The 23,972-nt window shown below is 44.2% G+C and overlaps 1 protein-coding gene across 1 annotated transcript in view; it reads right to left on the reverse strand.

Annotated features, from left to right (window-relative positions):
- The window catches only part of ASPG (asparaginase), a 79,583-nt gene extending 57,376 nt beyond the window's left edge, over window positions 1-22,207 (reverse strand). Inside the window, exons 1-3 of the mRNA XM_006116900.4 lie at window positions 21,824-22,207; window positions 8,722-8,833; window positions 3,318-3,429 (exon numbers count right to left, since the gene is read on the reverse strand). Coding sequence (XP_006116962.2) covers window positions 3,318-3,429; window positions 8,722-8,833; window positions 21,824-22,034 — 435 coding nt within the window. The 5' untranslated portion in view covers window positions 22,035-22,207. The remainder of the gene's footprint in view (window positions 1-3,317; window positions 3,430-8,721; window positions 8,834-21,823) is intronic.
- Window positions 22,208-23,972: the final 1,765 nt, after the last annotated feature.

Genomic DNA, 23,972 nt, shown 5'->3' on the forward strand with positions numbered 1-23,972 from the left:
GGAAGGCATATATTAGATTTTGGAAGGGGGAACAGGAAAGCCAAAATTTCTTACTATTTAATGAGCTGATCATACAAGACATTTCCAAATCTGCCATCTTCATTTTTAACTAATATTTTCCCTTTGATTTTCAGTTGAGCATGTGCCAACAACAGCATGGAAGTCAGTGTAAGCATGTTTGTTTATTTTCATGAAATAGAATATTTATTTTATTGATGTTACTCACTAGAATAAGCAAGCATTAGTGTAAGTTTTGACCGACTATTTCATTTGTAAATATCACTTCCTCTTCCACATGCTGATGTCTACCTCTCCACATGCCTACAGATACTCAAATGTATACTATTGCCATCTACTCAGAAATCTGATAGAGCCATTCCCAGTTTTGCAAACTAACCATGCAGGAAATAAAAGGATTCAAATATATTTGGGGGGATAAATCATTATGTTATGATACCAAATTGCAACGTGCTAAAGTCAGCACTTAATTTTTATGATACTGTGATGATGTGTAAGAACATCATGATAAGACTGTCCAAGACAATCAAGCTTAAACTATGGCTGTGGTCAGAAAAGTAATCATGTGTCTTTTCTCTTTCTCAACCAATATGCTCCCTGTGTTTTTTCAGTCTTACATGCTTAAATTACAAAAGAAAGTAATTATTTAATATTCTTATTAGCACTGCAGTACTTATATAGGTATAGAAAAGTGAACTGGATTTGTTTCTGGTCTGTGTACTGATGGTACAAGTAGCATTCTATACTGAGAATGATGCATTAGACAGAAATAACTTAGCTTGACTTAAATTCTGAGTTTCAAGGGCTGGCAACTAGAAAAAAACCATTTACACTTGTAATCTTGATTAGGTGTGATCCAAAGATCTTTGATTCACAAACATGTGAAACTCTACAATGCTGTTTTCACAGAATTATTCTTCAGCATAGAACCCCACTATAAGGGTCCAATTTTATTTGTATTTTACTGTTAAGTGTCACTAACTCATGGGCGTAAATTTAATTTAGCTTACTATTAAAGACCAGATTCTTATCTAGCATGGACTGCTGTAGTTCCACTGATTTCAATGGAGCCATGCAGATTTACATCACTTAAGGATGTACCCCAAAGACTGACATCAAATCCACCACTCCTAGCCAGCTCCTTCTGGGTAGTTTTCCAATATGATAGAGAAGCTAAGATCAAAGCATGTTTCTCAATTTCTGTCTCATGCTCCAAAACAACAGAAATGAATGTTTCTTAGACAAAGCACATCTCTTTGACAAGTAATCAGCATGTTATCATTATGCTCTGTAAATGTTCAAGCTAAATTATGTGTCTCCACCTTGTGGTAGCATGCACTTAAGCAGGAAAATTGAAATGAGAGATACAGGTTAATGAAGAAGGAATAGATACTTGCCAGACTAAGCAAAAAGGAAAGTTCATGTGAAAAGGGAATTTTGTTGTGAGCTGAAGCTAAAATAAAGCTAACATGCAATTTTTAAAAAAATACAGTTGTGTTGAGCTGTCTTCTGTACTGTAAGTAATATCCTTTACAAGCAGTCTCACATTTGGAGAAAAGTGGCTCTTCGATATTAAGTGTATGGGCTATAGCTCTGAACGTTTATTTGTTTTGCAGTGTGACATATGTGACTGAACCAGGGACTTTCAGAACTAAAAGCAAGAGACAATTCTTCACCTAAAAAGCCAAGGCTCTCTAGTTGAGGGATATAATGGGCTCCTACCCGCTCAGGTTTACAGGGAGACTTATAACTTACATTCATCAGTTGGTTACATGAGTAATTGCCTTTATAAACAATCTGATATTTTAAAAGGCTAATACATTTTTTTAAAAAATCAAATATAAGCCACATAGTTCAATCTGATGCAAGCTGAAGGCTGTATATATTCATCTTGGCTGAATCTATGCTGCTGGGTACCTGAAAGTCTCCCTTCATCATTGCAACCAGTGCAGCTCCAGTAGTGGTAGCAAGAGTGGGAGTGGCAACCAGTGATGTCATGTAGATCTCTTTCAAGCAGGGTTACAGGAACATCACCAGCATGGCAGGAACATCACCAGCAGCTGGTCTTCAGCAGTGCTGCCAGTGCTGGTGGAGTTGCACTGGTGCCATTGCAGTGGTGGAGGGAAAAAAAAAAAACAATCCACTGTATACAAGCCCAGTTGAAATGATATCACCCATGTGCAGGATGAACAGAACCAGGGGAGTATAATGTTTTCTACCACCAAGTTCATAATGATTATTTTCACAAGAAGTCACATTTAATTTCCTAAGATTTCACATTAACAACTACACGTTCATGTTTCCAGCATTTCCCCACAACAGATCCCCTTCCTAAAAAGCACACACTGGATTTAGATTAGGAGCTGAGGATAATTTTTATTAACAATATAGAATTCAAACATTGGTTTGGATTTCATATGTTGGTTTTCATAAATGTCACTTATTTTTGTGTACACAGCCATTTCTCCAAGTGTAGGAAATCCATCTACAATGATACTGTTCTAATGACTAATGAAACTAAGCAGGCTACAGGTTGAACCTCTCTAGTTCTGCACTCTGGTCCGGCAACATCCATGGTCTGGCATGATTTTAGTTAGTTGGATGCCCACTTATCATGGGTGTAGCAAAGTTTCATGTGGTCCCATAAAGGTTGTTTACAGCCACCAGTCCTGGCACCCAGTGTTCTCTTCTATTATTTAGCTCTAATTTGCCCCTTAAATGTCTTCTAAGAGCCCAGTAAGCAGTGGAAGTGTTGGTAATGCTGCTAGACAGTATTGACCTTCTGTGGTTCAGCAAATTCTCTGGTTCTGCACCAGTCAAGTCCCAAGGGTGCCAGACTAGAGAGTTTCAACCTATAGTTTCAGTGTCCAAAATAAGGGAGAGAAAAAATTAATCCATTCTTCCTAGTTCTAATTACCCTGGCTGATAGTATTATGGAGCCTCAGATGCATTCTTTTATTTCAGTTATAATTGACATAATTTTGTAAAAATAAACCACATAAGCTATTGGCTATAAAAAATTCCTTCAATGATAGTTTAACATACAAACATTTTCTGATAAATCTGTGACATTCACAAAACATAATCTTTGTCTTTTATTTTCACTACTATTATATATTATGTATCTACCCGTCAACTACAAGTTAGTGTGCTATGTAAAATATTAAAAGTACAATACTATTCAGTAAGTACATAAATGATTTGAGCAGAGTAAACTGAATTATTTTATCAGAAGGTGAAAATAATTAAACTGCAGTATTTCAGCTGAAAATGATTAAGGTTATTGAAACTTAGAATACCTCAAGCTTCTTGGAAATTTTAGCCCAATCATCTGTCGTCATGTTAGAAGAATCAAGCAATGGTGAAAGTTCCAGAATTGTATAGATAATTCTTTTATTTTGTTTAGAGAGACTGAAAAAGACAAGAACACGAAAAAGTTTTAGGTAATAAATTATTGTGTTCTCATAATTTTTTTAACCTTTAACTGAATGAATGATCCATAATAAGCATGTTTTTGGTTCACATATGTAAAAATATGCAGTGGAATACTGACATCAAGTTTGGTGGGCTAGGTCTAAGGCCATGATAGACCTTTTCTGCAAAGGTAGAAGTGCACCAAACCATTAGCTCCTGACCCCAAATATAAAGGGATTCAAAATCATAACTTTTGCTTTTTCTATAAAGTCAAAAAAAAATAGACAGGCAGGGGGAAAAAAACATAGCTTACTGGAGTCACCTTACCAAGCCCTAGTGCCCAAGATTAAAGGTTAGTTTATTAAACTCTACTTTAGAAAGTTACTAACATTTTAAAGTAATTCCTAAGGTTGGTCAAGCAGAGCCACAAGCCTCCCACTGCCTGTGGAATACAAACAGTTGTTGGATCAGCTTTGAAAAGTCTTCTGATGCTTGCCATGGTGTTCAAGCACTTACAATAGGTGAAGTGTTTCACTCCTTAGGACTCCCCTGAATGGGACTCTTGTGGACCTCATACATCTATGTGAAAGGAGAGGGCAATGAACCCTTGATGTGCTCCCCCTACAGCTCCCACATAAGACTTTAGAAACAAATCTCTTCTCCTTCAGATCTTAATTAGCCTCAAGAAGTGGGATATCACTTACTGCAGACTTCAGGGAATCAGATAGAATGTCCACTATTTAAGATCCCTTTCTCGCCCCTGATTCTCATTCGGAATGTGTGTGTATTTTTAAGAGGAGATTCTCACACCAAAAGGCACGTAAGCAGGGAAATTTGTTAAAGTGGATTTAAGGTTGAGAGTACATGCTAGTAAAGACTCTTAAAAGGAAACTAAGACACAAGGTTAGACTGACAAGAAATCCAAAAATTTGAAACCATGGTAGTGCACTGTTAATATTTTCCATTTCAACTAGCTTCCTAAATGACAAGCTATAGACATACAAGAAGTGAGTTGAAAATTTAAAAAAGTATTTGAAGGCCAGATTAGCTTTAGATAGTTTTTCTTCTGAGCAGATATTTTCCGAGTTCCCTTGGAATAGAGATGTGATTCCCACATGGCTGGGCATTTGCATGATGATCTATACAGAAATTACAAGGTGAGGTTCTTTGCCCTGTATCATGAAGGAAGTCAGACTAATGGTCCCTTCTGTCCCTAAAATCTATAAATTTGACTATTATGATAAATTAATCAGCCCTGGCTGGGTTGATTTAGTTGGGATTGGTCCTGCTTTGGGCAGGAGGCTGGACTTGATGACCTCCTGAGGTCTCTTCCAGCTCTATGATTCTATAATTTAAGAATTTGGTACAATCTGATGCTTGTTATGAACAGAGGGGAGGTCCATATTTGATTTTCAAAAAAATGTTTACATTTATAATGCAGTAGTACTCACAGCTCCAATAATAATCAGGAGCTTCAGGGGGTAGCTGAGTTAGTCTGTTACAGAAAAAAAAAAAAACAGCAAGCAAATGGTCTGGTAGCACTTTATAGACTAACAAAACATGTAGATGGTATCATGAGCTTTCGTGGGCACAGCCCACTTCTTCAGATGACCAGAGTTATGATTAGAGGATAAGGAAACTCAAAACAAATAAGAGAAGGGAACCGGGGGGGGGGGGGGGGGGGGGAAGGGGGGGGAGAAAGATGTTCGGTCACCCACCCCCCTACCTCTATGCATAAAGTATCAGGAGAAAGGGTGCTAAACCTGAATAGATAAAGATCAAAGTCAGTGGATGGATAAGGCAGGAAGAATACCATTCAGAAAGTAGTTAGCACCTACTAATAATCAGGATCCCCATATGCTAGTGCTATACAAAAACATAATGAGCCCTTGTTCTGAGCAACTTACAAGAAAAAAATCAGATTTATACCATTCTTACATAGACGTTTTATAAACCAATAGAAATATGCCAAGCCAGGAGTCAATTATCCCCAGTTGCCATCAATCTATCATAATTTGGCTAATTTATTATAGGTACTTTGGCAAAGGTAGGTCAGCATATTTGAACAATTTATAGTATGAATGGTCAAACAAACTTTCCAATGTTTTCAATCTTGCATAACTGATACGCTGTAACTAAGATGTAGGGTTTTCACAGGTTTTGCTTTGTTAATGTTAACCATTATGTACACAAACGCTCTCTATGAAAGCAAGGTTTTAAAACAACTAGAAGGGAAGTCAACAGTAGTGAGAAAAGATCTTCTGCATCAGTTCCATTTAAAAAAAGAAGGCATATGACAGTACGGTCAGTCAACTCTTTTACTAGTGGAAAAAACAGCTCCACAAAAACAAATCTTTAAGTCAATAGAATGTTCCATTTCATTACATTAGGTTTATCAGACTCATCTACAAACTCCACTAAATGTTCCTATTTTTTCCCTCCCAAACATAATATTTTTAATTGCATAGTTAAAATAAAACTAAGGAATCGTGGGAATATAAAAGGGACAATGGCAAACAACATTTTGCAGCACTAAATGTTGTGAAATAGTGATCAATAATACCAAAGAACAAACAAGATTTTATATAAAGTACTTCATCTGACACATTTTTTTAACTATGTATTTATACATTTGTTTTTCCCCATCTGTACATGGGACATGAAATGCACTAAGGACACAGAGAGCACATCAGTAGAGTTCCACTATCTTTCCATTCATCTAAAAATGTCTTTAATGAATTATTTAATCATAAGCCCTCAAATAAAAAGTAATCTACCAGTAAAACCATATTTTTCTTAAAATAATCAAAATTTGTAACAAAATCAAGTGTATCACAAACTCATGTTAGTATTGTCCCCTTTGGGCTTTTCTTTGTTCTATTTTAGGTGCTTCAATTTATTGAAGTCTTAGTGCAAAGATCTAAACTAAAAAATGTAATGTATTTGCTTTATGGGTCTCCCAATTTTTCCCTCATGATTTTCCATAATTAACCTCAATTGCCACTCCTTGTAGCAAACAAGCCATAATTCTATTAAACTTTTCAAACATTTTGTAAAATATACTCCTGTAAGCTGTGTGCACTGTAACATGTTTACAGGGATTCAGTAATTTGTCACAGCTGGGGAGGACATCAAATTAGCATATGGTCCTCTAAATAAAACCTATAAGCCTGTTAATCATTGCCCAACAGTTAAAAAGTCATGCAGATTAATTATAAAGCCGTATATAATTACCGTGATGTTGAATACATTTGGGGAAGAAATAAACAATTGGTTTTTAAGAGTTCTAAATATCAGCAGAAACTGTAGAATTAAAGCTTGAAACCAGTTCATTGCATTAATTAGCTGCTGCTGCTACTTCTTCAGCTATACATTGAAGCTAATTCACATAGTGCTATATACAATATGCATAGTAGCCACTGTTAATGAGCTAGTGCCATCATAAATGAGCTCCCATGGATAGACAAAGTGTATATTGGGGGAGGGAAGTTTTAAGCTTTATGACATACACTGATTGTGAGAATGTTGATATGAAGAATGTTTCTTAGATTTTGATAACTATTTTGTAATGTAATTGTGTTTGGCAACTGGTGGAAATTGTTTTAGGCACTATGTAACTCAAAAATATGAGTACTCCTGTAGCACCTTAAAGACTAACATATACATACATACTGAGAGAGAGAATATCCTGAGTTTTCATGGGCAAAATCTACTTCCCCAGATGCGAGTGGAGAAAAAAGGAAGAACCTCTCTATTTATAACAGAAAAGGAAGAGAGAGGGAGAAAAAAAACCTGTCAGTAGTACTGGTGCCAATGAGGCTGAGTGGGCTGTAAGTGTCCAATACTTAGCTTTTGATGTCATTTGGATGTTGAATATCCCATACTTAGCTTTTGATGTAATGGCCCATCCAGTTTATGTAGCTCAAAGGAAGTACACACTGTATTATGGTTATGCCATTCTGATTTTAAAGTAATGTAATATAAATCTTTTTACTAACCCCACAGTTATTTTTCTTGTGGTTTTAACACATCATCTGTCAGAACGCAGATGAAAACAACTCCACTAGATAGGCAAGGAACCTGAAGAGATTTTATTTTCCACGCATTCTCTCTTGATCCCCCTGCCCTCACGAAGAAAAAGCCTAAGAACTAGTGGGCTATTAAAAAAACATTCTTATGCAACTTGTCAGAGGGTCACAAAGGGTGAAATGTGCATTCTCCAGGGTCAAGTGCCCCTCCAATAGTTGCTTGGGGGAAGAGGAAAGGGCAAGGCCAGAGCCAGAAGGAAATGAGCAGGCCCAAGTCTCTTCCAGCCAGGAGGAGGGTACCAGGGTGCAGTGCAGTAGTTGACAGGGAGAGGGCCTTTCACCCAGGCTCAGCTTCTGGGGACTGTGACAGAGTGAGTCAGACCTCCATCCCAAGGCATGCTTCGCATCTCCTCCTGTCCCTAGCAGTCAAGCATGGACAGGAGCAGGCTGCCACTGCTCCCTTGCCAGGCTCAGTTTCTGGGGACAGAAGCTGACTCTGCAAGCAGGAGGACTGGTGTCGGACTAAGTTGGCCACTGTCACAGAAGCCAAGCCTGTGTGGGCGGCCATAAGGCATTCTCCCAAGCAGTTGCTATGCAGCTCCAGGCTGCAGCTGGGAGTGGCGCAGGAGCCTGGCTACTGGAGAAAGCAGCTGAATATGCCAGAGAGAAGCTGGCACAGTGGGAGGACAGAGCCCCCCAGGTAATGAGGTGGGGATGGGGAGAGCGCAAGTGTCTGGGGCTGAGCAGGGAGGATTCACAAGAGGAGGTCATGTGGGGAGGGCACATGCCCTCCACTTTAACTGGTGCTCCCCCAGTATGAGGAGACACCAGTTGTCCACTGCAAAACCCAGAACTTACTTTCATCATGGCAAGGGAGGAAGAGGAAGCAGAAGTGAAAAGGTAACAAGAATATATTAATAATTAATATAAAGTATACATTAATGTCAGATGCCCTTAGTAAAATATTATAATTTAAACTGCTGAATTAGAGTCTTATCTGATTAACTTACCAAATAACTTATTTTTAGTCTCTCAAAACTTTGATCAAGAAGAGTATGATTTTGTCTTCTACCAATTAAAAGAGTCATGATTAACATCCCACTAAGGCATAACGTACTTTAAGAGTGCTAAAATGGTATCTACCATATTCAATTAATATCACAAGAAGAACATTGGGTTCTTTACATTAAGGTTTCAATGTAGTTTACAAAAATGTCTCAGAATGAGGGGGAGATTTTTTTTGGAGGGGGGGGTTACTTACGGAAGCACCAAGGTTTCATCAGGAAATCTGGATTCTTTTGCATATACATCATCATGCAGCATTGGCATTTTTTTCAGAGCCTTTGCTAACTTATTAGCTTCAGGAGCAAGTCCTAGAAAACAAAGGGGAAAAAACTACTGATGAAACATTCATTTTTCTGTTTTCCCTCTAAGGGCATGTCTACACTAGGAAATTATTTTGAAATAATTCATTTTGAAATAACTCCCGAAATAACTATTTTGAAATAAGCTTATTCCCCAAGGAAAGCAGGAGTTATTTTAAAATAACCAACCCCTTATTTCGAAATAACAGGCATGGTGGGTGTGTCTAGACTACATCCCTCTTTCAACAGGGACATAAATCATAGAATCATAGAATCATAGAATAATAGGACTGGAAGGGACCTCGAGAGGTCATCGAGTCCAGCCCCCCGCCCTCAAGGCAGGATCAAGCTCCATCTACACCATCCCTGACAGATGTCTATCTAACCTGTTCTTAAATATCTCCAGAGAGGGAGATTCCACCACCTCCCTTGGCAATTTATTCCAATATTTGACCACCCTGACAGTTAGGAATTTTTTCCTAATGTCCAATCTAAACCTCCCTTGCTGTACTTTCAGCCCATTACTCCTTGTCCTGTCCTCAGAAACCAAGAGGAACAAATTTTCGCCTTCCTCCTTGTGACTCGCCTTCCTCCTTGTGACACTTAGAAATAGCAAATGAAGCCGAGATTTGAATTTCCTGTGCTCCATGGCGCTCTTTTGAAAAAGCGCTATTCTGAAACTGAAACTGCAGTCTAGATGCAGTTCTTTCAAAAATAGAAGCCTTTTTCGAAAGATCCTGTTTAAAAAAAAATGAGGTTTACAGGATCTTTCGAAAAAGGCTTCTATTTTTGAAAGAACTGCATCTAGACTGCAGTTTCCATTTCAAAATAGCGCTTTTTCAAAAGATTGTCATGACACAATTATGCAAGTGAAGCGCGGAAAATTCAAATCCCGGCTTCATTTGAAATTTTAAAGTGTCTAATTTACATTCCTCTGTTGAAAGAGGAATGTAGTCTAGACACACCTGTAGTGTAGATGCTCTGTTTGTTATTTAGAAATACGGGGAATAGACCAAGGCTTACTGATTTTTCTTTGGCTTCTTCTCCCCTGCATTGGCATTCTATATATTTTCTAGCACAGATTTAACCCAAGCATATCTACTCCAAAAAGAATGCACACTTTTAAATAGACTTTATTAGAAAATTTTGAAGTAACTGTTATCATTGCTTAAACCTTAACATGATCAAAAAGGAGAAAACATTTTGCTTATATTGCCTACCCTTCCAGATCAGTTTTAAATCAATCAGTTACAAGCAGATGTAGATGTTCTCCACAAATCTGAGCAATTGTAAATAAATTCTATGTAATTATTTTCCTGACACAGACCAGGATCAGGAAAACAAGAGAACCATTTGGGGGGGGGGGGGGAAATCATGTTATCTCCTTCCTACACTCCCAATTTTGATTCCTTATCCATAAGGCTCTCAGCTACCAATGACATTCAGACATTAGCTTTGTAGCCAGAGTTTACATGAGGCAACTATGAAAGAATTGGGTAATATAAATTTAGTGTCACAGAAATGTGTTTATTCCACTATCCAAGTCTTTAGGAAGTCCTATATCTTTCACCAATAACCATCACATAGGAATTTCAGAAGCTATTAGTGTTCTGAGAACTATGATGCTTTCAGCTGCGTACATCTAGATTTTTCTTAATTTGAGACACAAATTTGGGTATGAAGTCCAATTTTAAGCTAGATAAAAATAATAATTCTAGGAGGTCCAAACCTAATGTCCAAAGCCTGCTCAAAACTTTAGAAAAATGTATGTCCTATTAGACGTTTCCTCAGACACAATTTAACTCTTTTTATTGGCATCATTATCCAATTCAACACAAACTTAACACAAATAAACATATTTCAACTTCCCAGAATTCATTCTCAGACTACAGAAATCAAATTCGCAACCCAGTTTTTAGACTACTGTTAGTGCCAATTAGTTGTTGCTCAGTCATTTTCTTTGATTTTTTACTTCCTAGCTCTTTCAGTTTCTGACCTAAGCATCATATTTGACCAGCATCTACAATTTCTCTGTTTTTCAGATTCAATACCAAAGTCTCTTTAATTGTTATTTAGATGCCCAAATAAGCAGAGAAACTGTGTGCATTCTAGGTAATGCCAAGTTATGCCCATTTAGCTTGGAAATCTGTACGCTTTCCAAACTGAAGGAAAGACTGATTTTAAGCACTTGCTAATCTCTTTTCTGGCTTGCTTAAATTAAATAACAGGCTTTTCATGTACAACTTTCTCACAAGATAGCAACAGCATTTAACTGAACTTGTTTGAACTACTGCCAGAGTACTTTGGTTTACAAAATGCATTTAACATACTTTCCAAGCTTCAGACATTTCACTACAGCCAGTCCCCGAGTTACGAACAGTTACAGACCAAACACTTGGCCATAACGCCAAATGTTCATAAGTCAGACTCCATTGATTTACATTGCAACCGCGCTGTTCATAAGCGTGGGTCACGTTTGTAACTTGGGGACTGCCTTTACGACCGCAATGTAATGGGTCGTTTTTAATGGGAAGTTTGGTCATAAATGCGAACAGTCGTAAATCGACCATTCGTAAATCTGGGACCGGCTGTATTTCAATTGGAATCTCCTCCCATAAAGTAGATCTGCTCCTAACTTCATCACAAATGGCCACTTCTGCTATGCCGTTCCATAGAATCATTACACTCTACATAGCAGCACAGCCCATGGTTTCAAGTGTCTTGGGCTTCCATTTGCTAGTTTTAATTTTACAGCTAAATCCAGGCACGTGGTCAACTTACCCCAGGTATCTATAGTGGGATCTGGACAGACACACATTAATATTCTCGACTCTTTTGCTAATCTGTCTTGATTTAAATGGACTTCTGGTTGATTCATCTTTATAGTATGTTCCAAATCACACAGCAAGAGCTGGCATCAAATTCAAGTAACTGTCTTTTTGCTAGGCTTAATTCTATAGACGTCTCAGACCCACTTAATATTGAAACTGTTCCTCTCCCACACTCATTTGTTTATCACAGTGGTTACCACCCTGTGACCCTTGACATAGACCAGGATCAATAAAAAGGGGAGAGCCATCTGAGCATATCCAGGTTAAGAAAATGTATTCTGATTCAAAACCATGCTCATGTGTGAATCAGCCCAACACTACAGCGAAGAGACAAAAGGTGCCACCTCCTTAAATGCCTCCCATTACCAGACCCAATTAATTCTTCTGAGGGCCCAAGAATATTAGATTTTGTGAGGGCCCCTAGACTCTGGGATGGGGCCCAAATCAGGGGGTCAGCATGCTAGAGGGAGCTGTGGGTTGAGGCAGGAGGGTGGATGCAGGAGGGGGTTAGGGCTCCAAATTGGGGTGTGAGCTCTGGGGAGGGGCTGGTGATGAGACATTTAGAGTGCAGGAGCAGACTCCAAGATGGGGGCAAGGGCCTTGGAGTATGGGAGAGGGCTCAGAGCAGGAGATTGAAGTGGGAGTGTAGGTCTGGGTAGGAGCTGAGGTGAAGGAAGGGGCTCAGGACTGGGACTCTGGGTTGACATCCAAGGTCTGGGAGGGAGTTAGGGTGCAGGAGTGGGCTAGGGCAGCAGATTGAAGTGTGGGCACTTATTTGAGGCAGCTCCCATTAGTTAGCGAGGAAATAGGTAGCTCAGCACAGCCCTACACTTGCCTTCAGGCCCCATTTGCCACACTCCAGTTGATTGCAATTCCTGGCCAATGGAACTGTGGGGATGGAGCATCAAGGTGAGGGAAGCATGGGGACAGAGCTTCCTGGAGCTCATGGTAACATGGTTCCAGCTGGGGGGAGAGAGAATGTCAGTGTGCTGAGCCACTTCCCCCCTCACTCCCCTCCCCCAGGAAGGGCTGTCCTAGAACACAGGGACTTTAGTGGTTGCAGCCCAAGGCCCTGCCCTAGCCCAGGGCATCAGCTTCTAAAGCCCCTTTTTAATCTGGCCCTACCCACCACTTCCAGTGCAGCAGCTGTGACCAGCAGCTCAGAACATTCTGAACAGAACAGCTGCCCTTTCGCTACTGCAGCTGTTCAGCGGCTCCTCTGCTGTATCACCAGAACCAAATGGCATTCACCCAAGAGTTTTGAAAGAATTCAAATGTCAAATTGCAGAACTACTAACTGTGGTGTGTAACCTACCTTTAAATCAGCTTCTGTACCTGATGACTGAAAGATAGCTAATATGATGCCAATGTTTAAAAGAGGCTCTAGAAGTGACCCTGGCAATTACGGACGGGTAAATCTAACATCAATACCGGGAAAATTAATTGAAACTTTATTAAATATTATAATTGTCAGATACACAGAACATAATTTGTTGAGGAAAAGTCAACACGGTTTCTATAAAGGGAAATCATGCCTTACTAGTCTACTAGAGTTCTTTGAGGGCATCAACAAGCATGTGCACAAGGCGGATCCAGTGGATATATAGGCTTCCTTGTGAAAGGCTCTTAAGTAAAGTAAATTGTCATGGGTTAAGAGGGAAGGTCCTCTCATGGATTGATAACTGGTTAAAAGTAAGGAAACAAAGGCTAGGAATAAACTTAGTTTTCAGAATGGAAAGAGGTAATTAGTGATGTCCCCAGGAGTCCATACTGGGACCAATCCTATTTAACATATTTGAAATGAAATGATCTGGAAAAAGGGGTAAAACAGTGATATGACAAAATTTGCTTATGATACTAAACTGCTGAAGATGGCTAAGATCAAAGAAAACTGTGAAGAGCTTCAAAAAGATAGTGAAGACCAAAGCAGACTGTGAAAAGATTCAAAAGGATTTCATGAAACTAGGTGACTGGGCAACAAAATAACAGATGAATTTTAATGTTGGTAAATGCAAAGTAATGCATATTGGAAAATCAAATCCTACTTATGCATAGAAAAGGATAAAGACTAAATTAGCTATTATCACTCAAGAGAGAAATCTTGGAGTCATTGTGGATTGTTCTCTGAAAACATCCACTCAATGTACAGAAGCAGTCAAAAAAGCAAACTATGTTAGAAATACAGGCAGTCCCCGACTTACGCGGATCCGGATCCACACTTACGAACGGGGCTCTCTCGCCCTGGAACTCGCAGGCAGCAGTCCCACCACCTCGACCTCCGGGGCGAGAAAAGCTGTTCCCGGTGCCCCTGGTCTGCTGGGGACCGTCTCCAGCAGACCAGGGACACCGGGAGCAAAGCCGCAGCGGCGGCGGGGTCCTGTGCCTCTGAGGCTTTGCCAGAGCAAAGCCTCAGAGGCACAGCACCCCGCTGCCGCTGCGGCTTTGCTCCCGGTGTCCCTGGTCTGCTGGGGGGGGGGGGCGCAGCTAGTGTGCCCCCCCCCCCGGCAGACCAGGATTTTGTTGTGGACCCTGGGGCAGAGCAGCTGGGGCACTGCCGGTTGGTCCCGCAGCGCCCGCTCTGGGCACTACTGGACCAACCCGGCAGCACCCCAGCTGCTCTGCCCCAGGCGTCCCCAAGTAAGCCGCTGCTGGTCAGTTTCAGCAGCGGCTGAATCAGGACGCCTGGGGCAGAGCAGCTGGGGTGCTGCTGGGTTGGTCCAGTAGCGCCGAGGAGTGGCGCTACTGGAGCAACCCAGCAGCACCCCAGCTGCTCTGCCCCAGGCGTCCCCAAGTCAGCCGCTGCTGAAACTGACCAGCGCTGACTACAGGAAGCCCAAGGCAGAGTTGCTCTGCCCCGGGCTTCCTGGAATCAGCCGCTGATCAGTTTCAGCAGCAGCTGACTTGGGGACGCTTGGGGTTCTTAAGTTGAATCTGTATGTAAGTCAGAACTGGCAGTCAGTTTCAGCAGCGGCTGAATCTGGACGCCAGTTCCGACTTATATACAGATTCAACTTAAGAACAAACCTACAGTCCCTATCTTGTATGTAACCCAGGGACTGCCTGTAATTTAAAAAGGGATAGAGAGTATCTTATTGCCTCTGTATTAATCCATAGTATGACCACATCTTGAATACTATGTGCCGATGTGGTCACCTCATCTCAAAAACTGGGACTTTTAAGCTTAGAAAATAGGAGAATAAGGGAGGATATGATACAGGTCTATAAAATTATGAGCAGTGTAGAGAATGTAGGTAGGAAAAATGTACTTGCTCTCATAATACAAGAATTAGGGGTCACCAAATGAAATAGATAGCAGATTTAAAACAAAAAAATATGTCTTCACAAAATGCACAATCAAGCTATAGAATTTCTTTCCAAAGAATGTTGTGAACACCAGGCTTTAACAGAGTTAAAAAAAAAAGAACTAGATAAATTCATGGAGGATAGCTCCATCAATGGCTATTAGTCAGAATGGATAGGAATGGTGCCTGTAGCTTCTGTCAGAAGCTGGCAATGGGCCCTGCTTTGGGGTTCCCAGCTGCACCACTGGCTCCCTCTGCCATGGAGCTGCCAGCTCTCTGGTCCAGCAACATCTTATCCCAGCACCTCTAGTTTCCCAGCTCTGCAAGAGTGAGCCTCGAGGGATTCCAAAGCTCCCTGCTGCAGAGCTGGATCTCCCAAGACTGTAAGGTTCCTGGTTCCATGACAGGTAGCTTGAAGGCACTGGCATGAAAGGGTTATCCCAGAGCTGCAGACCTTGAGAGCCCAGTGGCCCTAGTGCCAGGGCAGTCAATACAACAGGGCTGACCTACCACCACGTAACCTAGAAGCCTGGAATCCCCATTCTGGAGCTCTCCAGCTGGCAGGGCTTCCCACTAGCTCATGAAGTGAGTTGGCAGGGAACCATTGGGACTGTGCCTATGATTTGGCATAAGTGTTTCAAATCCAGCTTGATTTGTGTGTGAAATTCCTGACAAAATTCTGTTTCATCAGAAAGTTTCCAGCCACCTATAGTTTAGCCTCACACTATAATTACATAGTTAGCCACCTCCCACCCTACACTCCCGGGGATGGGTTTGGGCTTGGGCTTGAACTAGTGATTGTGTCAGGTGACAAAGTATCCCATGGTGACAGCCATGGGCTGATACAAGGGTAAAGAGACTTGCAGTGAACCCAGAAGGGACTCAGATTAAGAAAAAACTGAATAAGAAACTCTCTATTTCAGTCAAAGGGAAAGACTTGGCTGGAACTACTTCCAGTGAGAACAGGAGCAAATCCCTTAAGTGTAGCATAATGGATTGGAGAATGCTGGGAGATTCTAGTTTTAAGCTAAGCTGTTACGTTAATAAGCTACACCTCTGAAGGAAAGAGTAATTCAGAAGTACCACATGTGGTACCTTGTTTGACTGCAGAAATGGAGGAACTGAGCAAAGAGGGAGGAAATAGGGTTCAACATCTGATGTGCTAGGACTGGGCTACATTCTCCTTTAAATGTAATCAACAGATACTGTGGGAGGTATACCTAGTCTTATCTTGTGGTGATTCACCTGCCCCAGGTCCATGCATAAAGCTTGTTTATTTCACCTTTGAATTAGGGATGTTAATGGTTAACCGGTTAATTGGAAAGCCTCACCCTTACAGTTAACCAGTACAGGCTAGAATAACCCCTTGTCTGCCATATGCAGGGGGCTACTCCAGCCCTGCAAAGCCTGCTGCGGGCAGGGGCATTCCAGCCGAGCCAGGGCAGCTCCTGTTTGCAGTGGGAGGGTCCTCCAGCTTGTCTATGGCAGGCAGGGGGGCTGCTCCAGCCCACCTAGGCTGAGTGCCCCCCCCCATTTAATCAGTTTAATGTTTAATAGCTATGTCTTTTTATACAGGGCTGCAAATAGACAGTACATCAAGTTTGAGGAGCCTTTTTGGGGTTAGAGGCTGTTGACCCACTGAAAAACCAATCAGGGGCCACACAAAAAACACCTCACTGACATGGCCCCAGTCTGAGAAACAGGAAGATACTCCTCACATTCCCCTTGCACACCAGAGCCTAGGGGGACCCAGGCTAGTAGATTTTGTGAACCTCCTTTGGCTCTGGAGTGGGGCTCCCCAATGCTGGGGAGGAAGCCCCAAGCCATGCAAGCCAAGGACTGGGGCTGGTCCACAGGCCATCAAGTTCCCCCACCCCTGCAGTATACTCATGGCAGTTTCTAATCACTGAATAAAGCTTGAGGAGAACAAGGTAAAATGAATGTGTATGAAGGAAGGCTTGTATTAAAACCAGCTGTGGAGACTTTACTTATAAAGACTGCTGAACATCCTAAAAGAGATGAACCAGAAAATCTTGTTACATGTAAGAATTTAGTTTAGACAGGATGAAGACAGTATCGTCCTAAAGAGCATAAAAGGAAAGTGAAAGTTTGATCAAGTAAAATGTGATTCATTAATGCTTTACACTAGCCAGAGTAAAGCACAAAACCAGATTTTTACCACTGAATGAGAATTTTGTTTCCAGTAGCATCAGGGGAGTTATAAGACACTAGATTCAGGAAGACAGATCTCTTGACCCTACCAGACACAAGATTATTATTCATTATTCACAGGGATGTGATTAAAGCAAGATAAAGTATCAAAAAGTAAACTGGAAAGATCTTACCTTAAAATGTATTTATTAATACAGGCAGTCCCCGGGTTACATACAAGATAGGGACTGTAGGTTTGTTCTTAAGTTGAATCTGTATATAAGTCGGAACTGGCGTCAGCCGCTGCTGAAACTGATCAGTTTCAACCGCGGCTGAATCTGGACGCCAGTTCTGACTTGCATACAGATTCAACTTAAGAAACCCAGGCGTCCCCAAGTCAGCTGCTGCTGAAACTGATCAGCGGCTGATTCCAGGAAGCCCAGGGCAGAGCAACTCCCCAGCAACCCAGCAGCACCCCAGCTGCTCTGCCCCAGGCGTCCTGATTCAGCTGCTGCTGAAACTGACCAGCAGTAGCTGAATCAGGACGCCTGGGGCAGAGCAGCTGGGGTGCTGCCGGGTTGGTCCCCCCAGCTGCTCTATCCCAGGGGTAGGCAAGAAAAGCCTGGTCTGCTGGGGGGGGGCACTAGCTGCGCCCCCCCCCCCCCAGCAGACCAGGGAGACGGGGGTGGCGGGACCGCCCAAGTCCTCCACGGCTTTGCTCCGTCTCCCTGGTCTGCTGACCTGGGAGACACAGAGCAAAGCTGCAGAGCATGCGGGCAGCGGGACAGTCCAGGCGCGCCGCGGCTGTCCCACTGCTGGTGTGCTCCGAGGCTTTGCTCCTCGTGTCCCTGGTCTGCTGGGGAGGGGGGGGGGCGCAGCTAGTGTGCTCCCCCCCCCAGCAGACCAGGCTTTTGTTTTGGACTCTGGGGCAGAGCAGCTGGGGCGCTGCCGATTGGTCCTGCAGCGCCCGCTCTGGGCACTACTGGACCAATCCGGCAGCACCCCAGCTGCTCTGCCCCAGGTCCTGATTCAGCCGCTGCTGGTCAGTTTCAGCAGCGGCTGAATCAGGACCCTGGGGCAGAGCAGATGGGGTGCTGCTAGGTTGGTCCAGTAGCACCCAGGAGCGGCGCTACTGGAGCAACCCAGCAGCACCCCAGCTGCTCTGCCCCAGGCGTCCCCAAGTCAGCTTCTGCTGAAACTGACCAGCGCTGACTACAGGAAGCCCCAAGCAGAGCTGCTCTGCCCCGGGCTTCCTGGAATCAGCTGCTGATCAGTTTCAGCAGCAGCTGACTTGGGGACGCCTGGGGTTCTTAAGTTGATTCTGTATGTAAGTCAGAACTGGCGGTCAGTTTCAGCAGTGTCTGAATCTGGACACCAGTTCCGACTTACATACAGATTCAACTTAAGAACAAACCTACAGTCCCTATCTTGTACGTAACCCGGGGTCTGCCTGTACTCAAAATAAAAATCAGAGTGAGAAACCTAGAAGCCCCATCTTGAGCCAGGGCTCATAGGCTTCCTAATCCATGCTAGGGAATCTAGATCAGTGGTAGGCAACCCGCAGCCTGAGGGCTGCATGAGGCCCATTGATGTGCTATGTGTGGCCCATGAGACGTTTTGTTTACCATTGCCCACTAGGGATGTAAATGGATAACCAGTTACCCAGTAAGCATGGTGCTTACTGGGTGATGCTTACCAATTATTGGCTAACTGGCAGCCTAGCTGAGCTGAAGCACCCCATGCCTAACACAGGCACGGGGCTGCTCCACCCCGGCTGGGCCCACCATGCTGCACCACTGTTCCAGCTGGGCTGGAGCAGCTCCCCACCCACAGCATGATGCAGTGGGTCCAACCCATCCTGAGTAGCACCCATCCATGGTGCAGCAGGCTGAGCCCGGCCTGGCCAGAGCAGCCTGCCATGTGGTGGGCCTGGCCAGGCTGCCACCTGCTCCACAGGTGGGGGAGTTAGTCCAGCCTGGCTGGGCTTACCGTACCATGGGTGGGAGGCCTGTTCAGTCCAGCCAGGTCTGCCACATCATACCATGGGATCCTAGTTAATGGAATGTTTCCATTTAACTGGCCAATTTTTTAACCATGATTTTTGTCCATGTAGTTTTTTCCCCCTCTACAGTATTACAAAAGTGATATGCACTTAAAGTAAGGGCACATGAAGTGAGGTGCGTGCTGATTGCACACAATATTGTGAGAGTCGTAAACTCCCTTTGCAACCAATCAAGAGTGCTGCTACAGTTCAATCAGCACACCCTAGAAATTCTAGGTACGCAAGAGCAGTTAGAAAAACTACTCTATTCTGGGAGACCATCTTGGTTATGACAGTTTTGCAGCCCACTCAGATGAAGGAGTGCATCTCATGGAGCTCACCCACTGGTCTACGTTGCCCCTTAGTAGTCTAGATCCTATGGATATGTCTATATGACAATGAAAAACTGTGGCTGGCCCATTCCCCCTGACTCAGACTCACAGGGCTTGGACTAAAGGACTGTTAGTAATGATGTTTGGGCTTGTGCTGGAACCCAAACTTTTGGGCCCTCCAACCTCACAGAACCCGAGCTCAAGCCCAAACCACTACACTGCAATTAAATAGCCCCTTAGCCCAAGACCCAAAAGTCCAAGACAGCTGGTATGGGCCAGACGTGAATTTTTAATTGCATTATAAATATATGCTGAGCACTCCTCCTAAAGTTCAAGCTGCCAGAGCATTTTAAGCCCCCTGGCTCTGTAGCAGGGAGCCTGGAAGCCCTGCCACCAGTGCACTCATCATAACAGGGCTGTTAAACCTGGAAACACCGAGTTCCTAGCAGTCCTCATAAGGGGAATTTCCCCTTATGCCAGGGGCAGGAGGCCCAGTTGAGATGGCAGGAAGCCAAACAGTTTCTGATAGAATCCTGCCTGTATTTCAGAGGAAGTTGGCTAAAACCAAATTATTCACAGCAGCACTTAGGTTTTGATTAAATTGGCATTTTCCAACAAAAATCTGCTTTGTTAGAAAATTCCCAACTAATTCTAGTTCTGACTATTACTGATGTAACTGACTGAACATACATCCTCAATAAAAAGGGGGAGAGATAATACTGGCTATTTTTTAGATTACTTTCCCCAGTCTTCCTGCCACTAAATCTGTCATTTTAGTGATATCTGAATCAAACAGCCATTTAGGGCCTCCTACCTAGCGAGCATGTTTTCAGCAGATGACACTGATTCTGTGTTAGTGGTCAAATAAAACCTTCAAACAAGAGAATTTACTCCTTAAATTTAGTGGACCTGCATTCTGCCCATACAGGCAGTCCCCGGGTTACGTACAAGATAGGGACTGTAGGTTTGTCCTTAAGTTGAATTTGTATGTAAGTCGGAACTGGTACATGTTGTAGGGGAAACTCTAGCCAAACATTTCTCCAGAGCTCAGTTTTATTCTCCCACACCTCACTTCCCTCAGTCCTTTATTCTCAGGCTGAGGTGTCTGCTGAGAAAAGCCGCTCCGCGTCTCCCTGGTCTGCTGGAGGGGAGGGGGGGGCGCTAGCTTCGCGTCTCCCTGGTCTGCTGGGGGGAAGCAGCTAGTGCGGGGTTGCCTCATCCCGTTTGTAAGTAGGGATCCGATGTAAGTTGGATCCATGTAACCCGGGGACTGCCTGTATTTAGAATTCCCCTACCTGCTAATGGAATAAGGCCTAAGGTGACTTCACATTACTCATACTTCTCATGAACACAGGTGACTGTGCAGTTACCTAGTGTTCATTATTTGAACTCATTGCCAGTTCATAAAACTATCACAGTTTTATGACTCCTGATTCTTGTCAAGGGGTTAGATTAGAACAGTGTTTCTCAATCAGTGGTAGGAGAGAATTTTGGAGGGTACATCAACACAACTGAAATTTGAGCAAACAATTTAAGTTTTACAGCATTTTATTATTTTTGTACTTTTTACACCCAAAAATTTCATTGCCCACCCAGCTACAATTAAGTTGTTTAAACAAATGTGTTGCAATGGTAGAAAAAAACTTTGTATGTCTGAAAACTGTAGGTACTGAGGGTACTCCTTTTTTTTAAAAAAAGTACCCCTTTTTCAAAAAAAAAAGTTGAGAAACACTGGACTAGAACACTAAATGATCTTTGCAGTTTCTTTTAACTCTATGAATCCCAGTGAAAGGAATGCTGCCGGGCAGGTGTAAATAAAAGCTTATTATTTCCGATGAAGGACTCAAACGCTATGAGTCTAATTCCCTTTGGGAACTCAAGCCCAATCCCCTCCTCACACCTGCTGGTTTGCACTCCCAAGAAAAGGAGTTCATGCTTGCTCCCGCAATCACCCTGACAGGTGGGTAACTCCAGGGGCGCTGGCGCCAGGAAAGCAGCAGCATCTCCCAGCTTGCAGTAACAACTGCATGCCTGGCTTCCCCCCTCTGCAGCGCGTACAGGCTTAGTCCCTGGCTTTCAGCACCACTCACATAAACAGTGCTCTGGTGCCGCAGATGTCCTCCAAGGCGGGTGCCTCACGCCACTCTCCTGCCCGAGGGACTCATGCCCATCTCGTGCCTCGCTGGGTGCCCCTCAGAGGTTGCAGCCACCATCACCACCCCTCCCCACCCGCCCTCTTGCCAGGCTGCTTGGGGTGACCCAGAGCCTGCGGGTCGGTGCTGCCCTGACAACTCCCGCCCTCTGCCCCAGCGGGCGCTCCGGGCTTGGCGCTGCCCCCTCACCTTTTTCCTCCTCCACCATCCCGATGGTGCCGCCCGTGTTGATCACCAGCACCCGCACCTGCACCGGCCCCTTGTAATCGCCCCCGAGCTCCAGAGAGCAGGAGCGGCCGAAGCTGGCCAGCCTCCCGCCGCTGGGGGCTGCCGGGCGCGGGGGGGAGGAGAGGGCTGTGGCCAGGGAGAGCCCGTTAGCCGCCAGCGCCGCTGCCTCCATCTGTGCCACACGGAACCGGCGCTCAGCCGGCGACAGCAACGGCAACGGCTCGCGGTAGCAGTTCCCGACCCTCGTGCTTGTCAAGAACTGTTACCGGTAGCACTGCGAGCCAGGGAGCAGTTATAGACACCCCGCACTGGACACGCCCCTTTCCGGATCGCCCGCTCCTCAGGCGGGGCCTCCTAGTGGCTCGCTCGGGAGGAGGGGCAGGAGTGCGACCTGTAACGACAGAAACACTAACTTCTCCAGATTTGCGACTTTGGGTGCACTGAGCATGCGCACCCGAACTGAGCAAACTCAGTAGCCTTCGCTGTAGCCGCTGCCCTCTCTCTGCCCTCACTGCTTCCTAGAATTTGCTTCCTCCTCTTTGGAGGGGTTTAAAATGATTAAGGGGGGCAAATTGCAGTGGGGGAAGGGGGGGGGTCTCATGGTCTGAGCAGGGGGCAGAAATTTACCGGCTGGAGGGATCAAGCTACTGTAGGCAGCATCAGAAGAGGGGCTAAAGGGGAAAAATCAGAGGGTGGGGGGTCAGACTAGATGATCATAATGGTCCCTTCTGACCCTAAAGTCTATGAGTCTATGAGCCGGAGTTAAGTCCGGGGGGGGGGGGCAGAGGGGGGAGGCTGACACTACCAGACCCTGGACAAAACCCCAGTTTAGGGAGGGGGAGGGGGGGAGCAATTACTCCGCAGTAGGAGGCACCTGATGTCCTTGTAAATATCGGGTTGCAAAGGGTTTTTTCTTTCTCTTCCCTGGACTTTGCATGTCAGCCCCAGAGAGGTGGCAGGCTCCTGGGCTTGAGTTCTTAAAGGCACAGGCCTCCCAATTCCTAGACGTCAATGCTTAGACACAGTGGCAAGAGTGTGTCTAGACTGGCAAGTTTTTCCGGAAAATCAGCAGCTTTTCTGGAAAAACTTGCCAGCTGTCTACACTGGCCACTTGAATTTCTGGAAAAGCACTGACGATCTCATGTAAAATCATCATCAGTGCTTTTCCAGAAAAACTATGCTGCTCCCGTTCGGGCAAAAGTCTTTTTCCGAAAGACTTTTGCCCAAAAGGGCCAGTGTAGACAGCATAGTAAAAATGGCGATCGGGGCTTTTTTGTGGAAAACCACGTGTAGATTGGCCACGGACGCTTTTCTGCAAAAAGTGCTTTTGCGGAAAAGCGTCCTGCCAATCTAGACGTGCTTTTCTGAAAATGCTTTTAACTGAAAATTTTTCTGTTAAAAGCATTTTCAGAAATTCATGCCAGTGTAGATGTAGCCTGAATGTATACAAGTGTGAAATATTGTACAGACAGTTCCTGCCTCAAACTCTGCCTCTCACGTGTGGAGTATTTAAGATTCTTCTCTCAGTTTCTATGTCAATATGAAGTCACTGCAGCTCCTTTCTCTTATGTACTGTGCTGAGGAGCTAAACTCCCTCCCAGAGCCCCCACATCCATACCCCCTCCTGTACAGCAATCCCCTGCCCCAGGGCAGAGCTCGCATCCCATGCCCAAACTCCCCCTAGCCTGCACCCCAACTCCATCCCAGAGCCTGCGCCCCAAACAGGTTAACCTTTTGTGGGCCCTCAGAGCAAGGGTCTCCAACCTTTTTAAGCACAAGATCACTTTTTGAATTTAAGTGCAATCCAAGATCTACCTCATATATAAACACCCTTGCCCCACTTCCTTCCTACCCCTTCTCCAAGGCTCCGCCCCTGCTCCCTCTATCCTCCCTCTCTTGCCCATCCTCACTCACTTTCATCAGCCTGGGACAGAGGGTTGGGAGCACAGGCTTTGGTCTTGGATTAAGGGATCTGTAGTGTGAGAATGGCTCTGAGCTGCTCTTGGGGCAGGCAGGTGGACATAGGAGGGGGTTCTAGGTGCAGGCTTTGGGAGGGTGTTTGGATGCAGGGGTGCTCAGAGCTAGGATAAGGGCTTGGGTACAGGAGGGG

The sequence above is a fragment of the Pelodiscus sinensis genome, chromosome 4 (genome assembly GCF_049634645.1).
Source record: "Pelodiscus sinensis isolate JC-2024 chromosome 4, ASM4963464v1, whole genome shotgun sequence".
Classification (NCBI taxonomy): Eukaryota; Metazoa; Chordata; order Testudines; family Trionychidae; genus Pelodiscus; species Pelodiscus sinensis.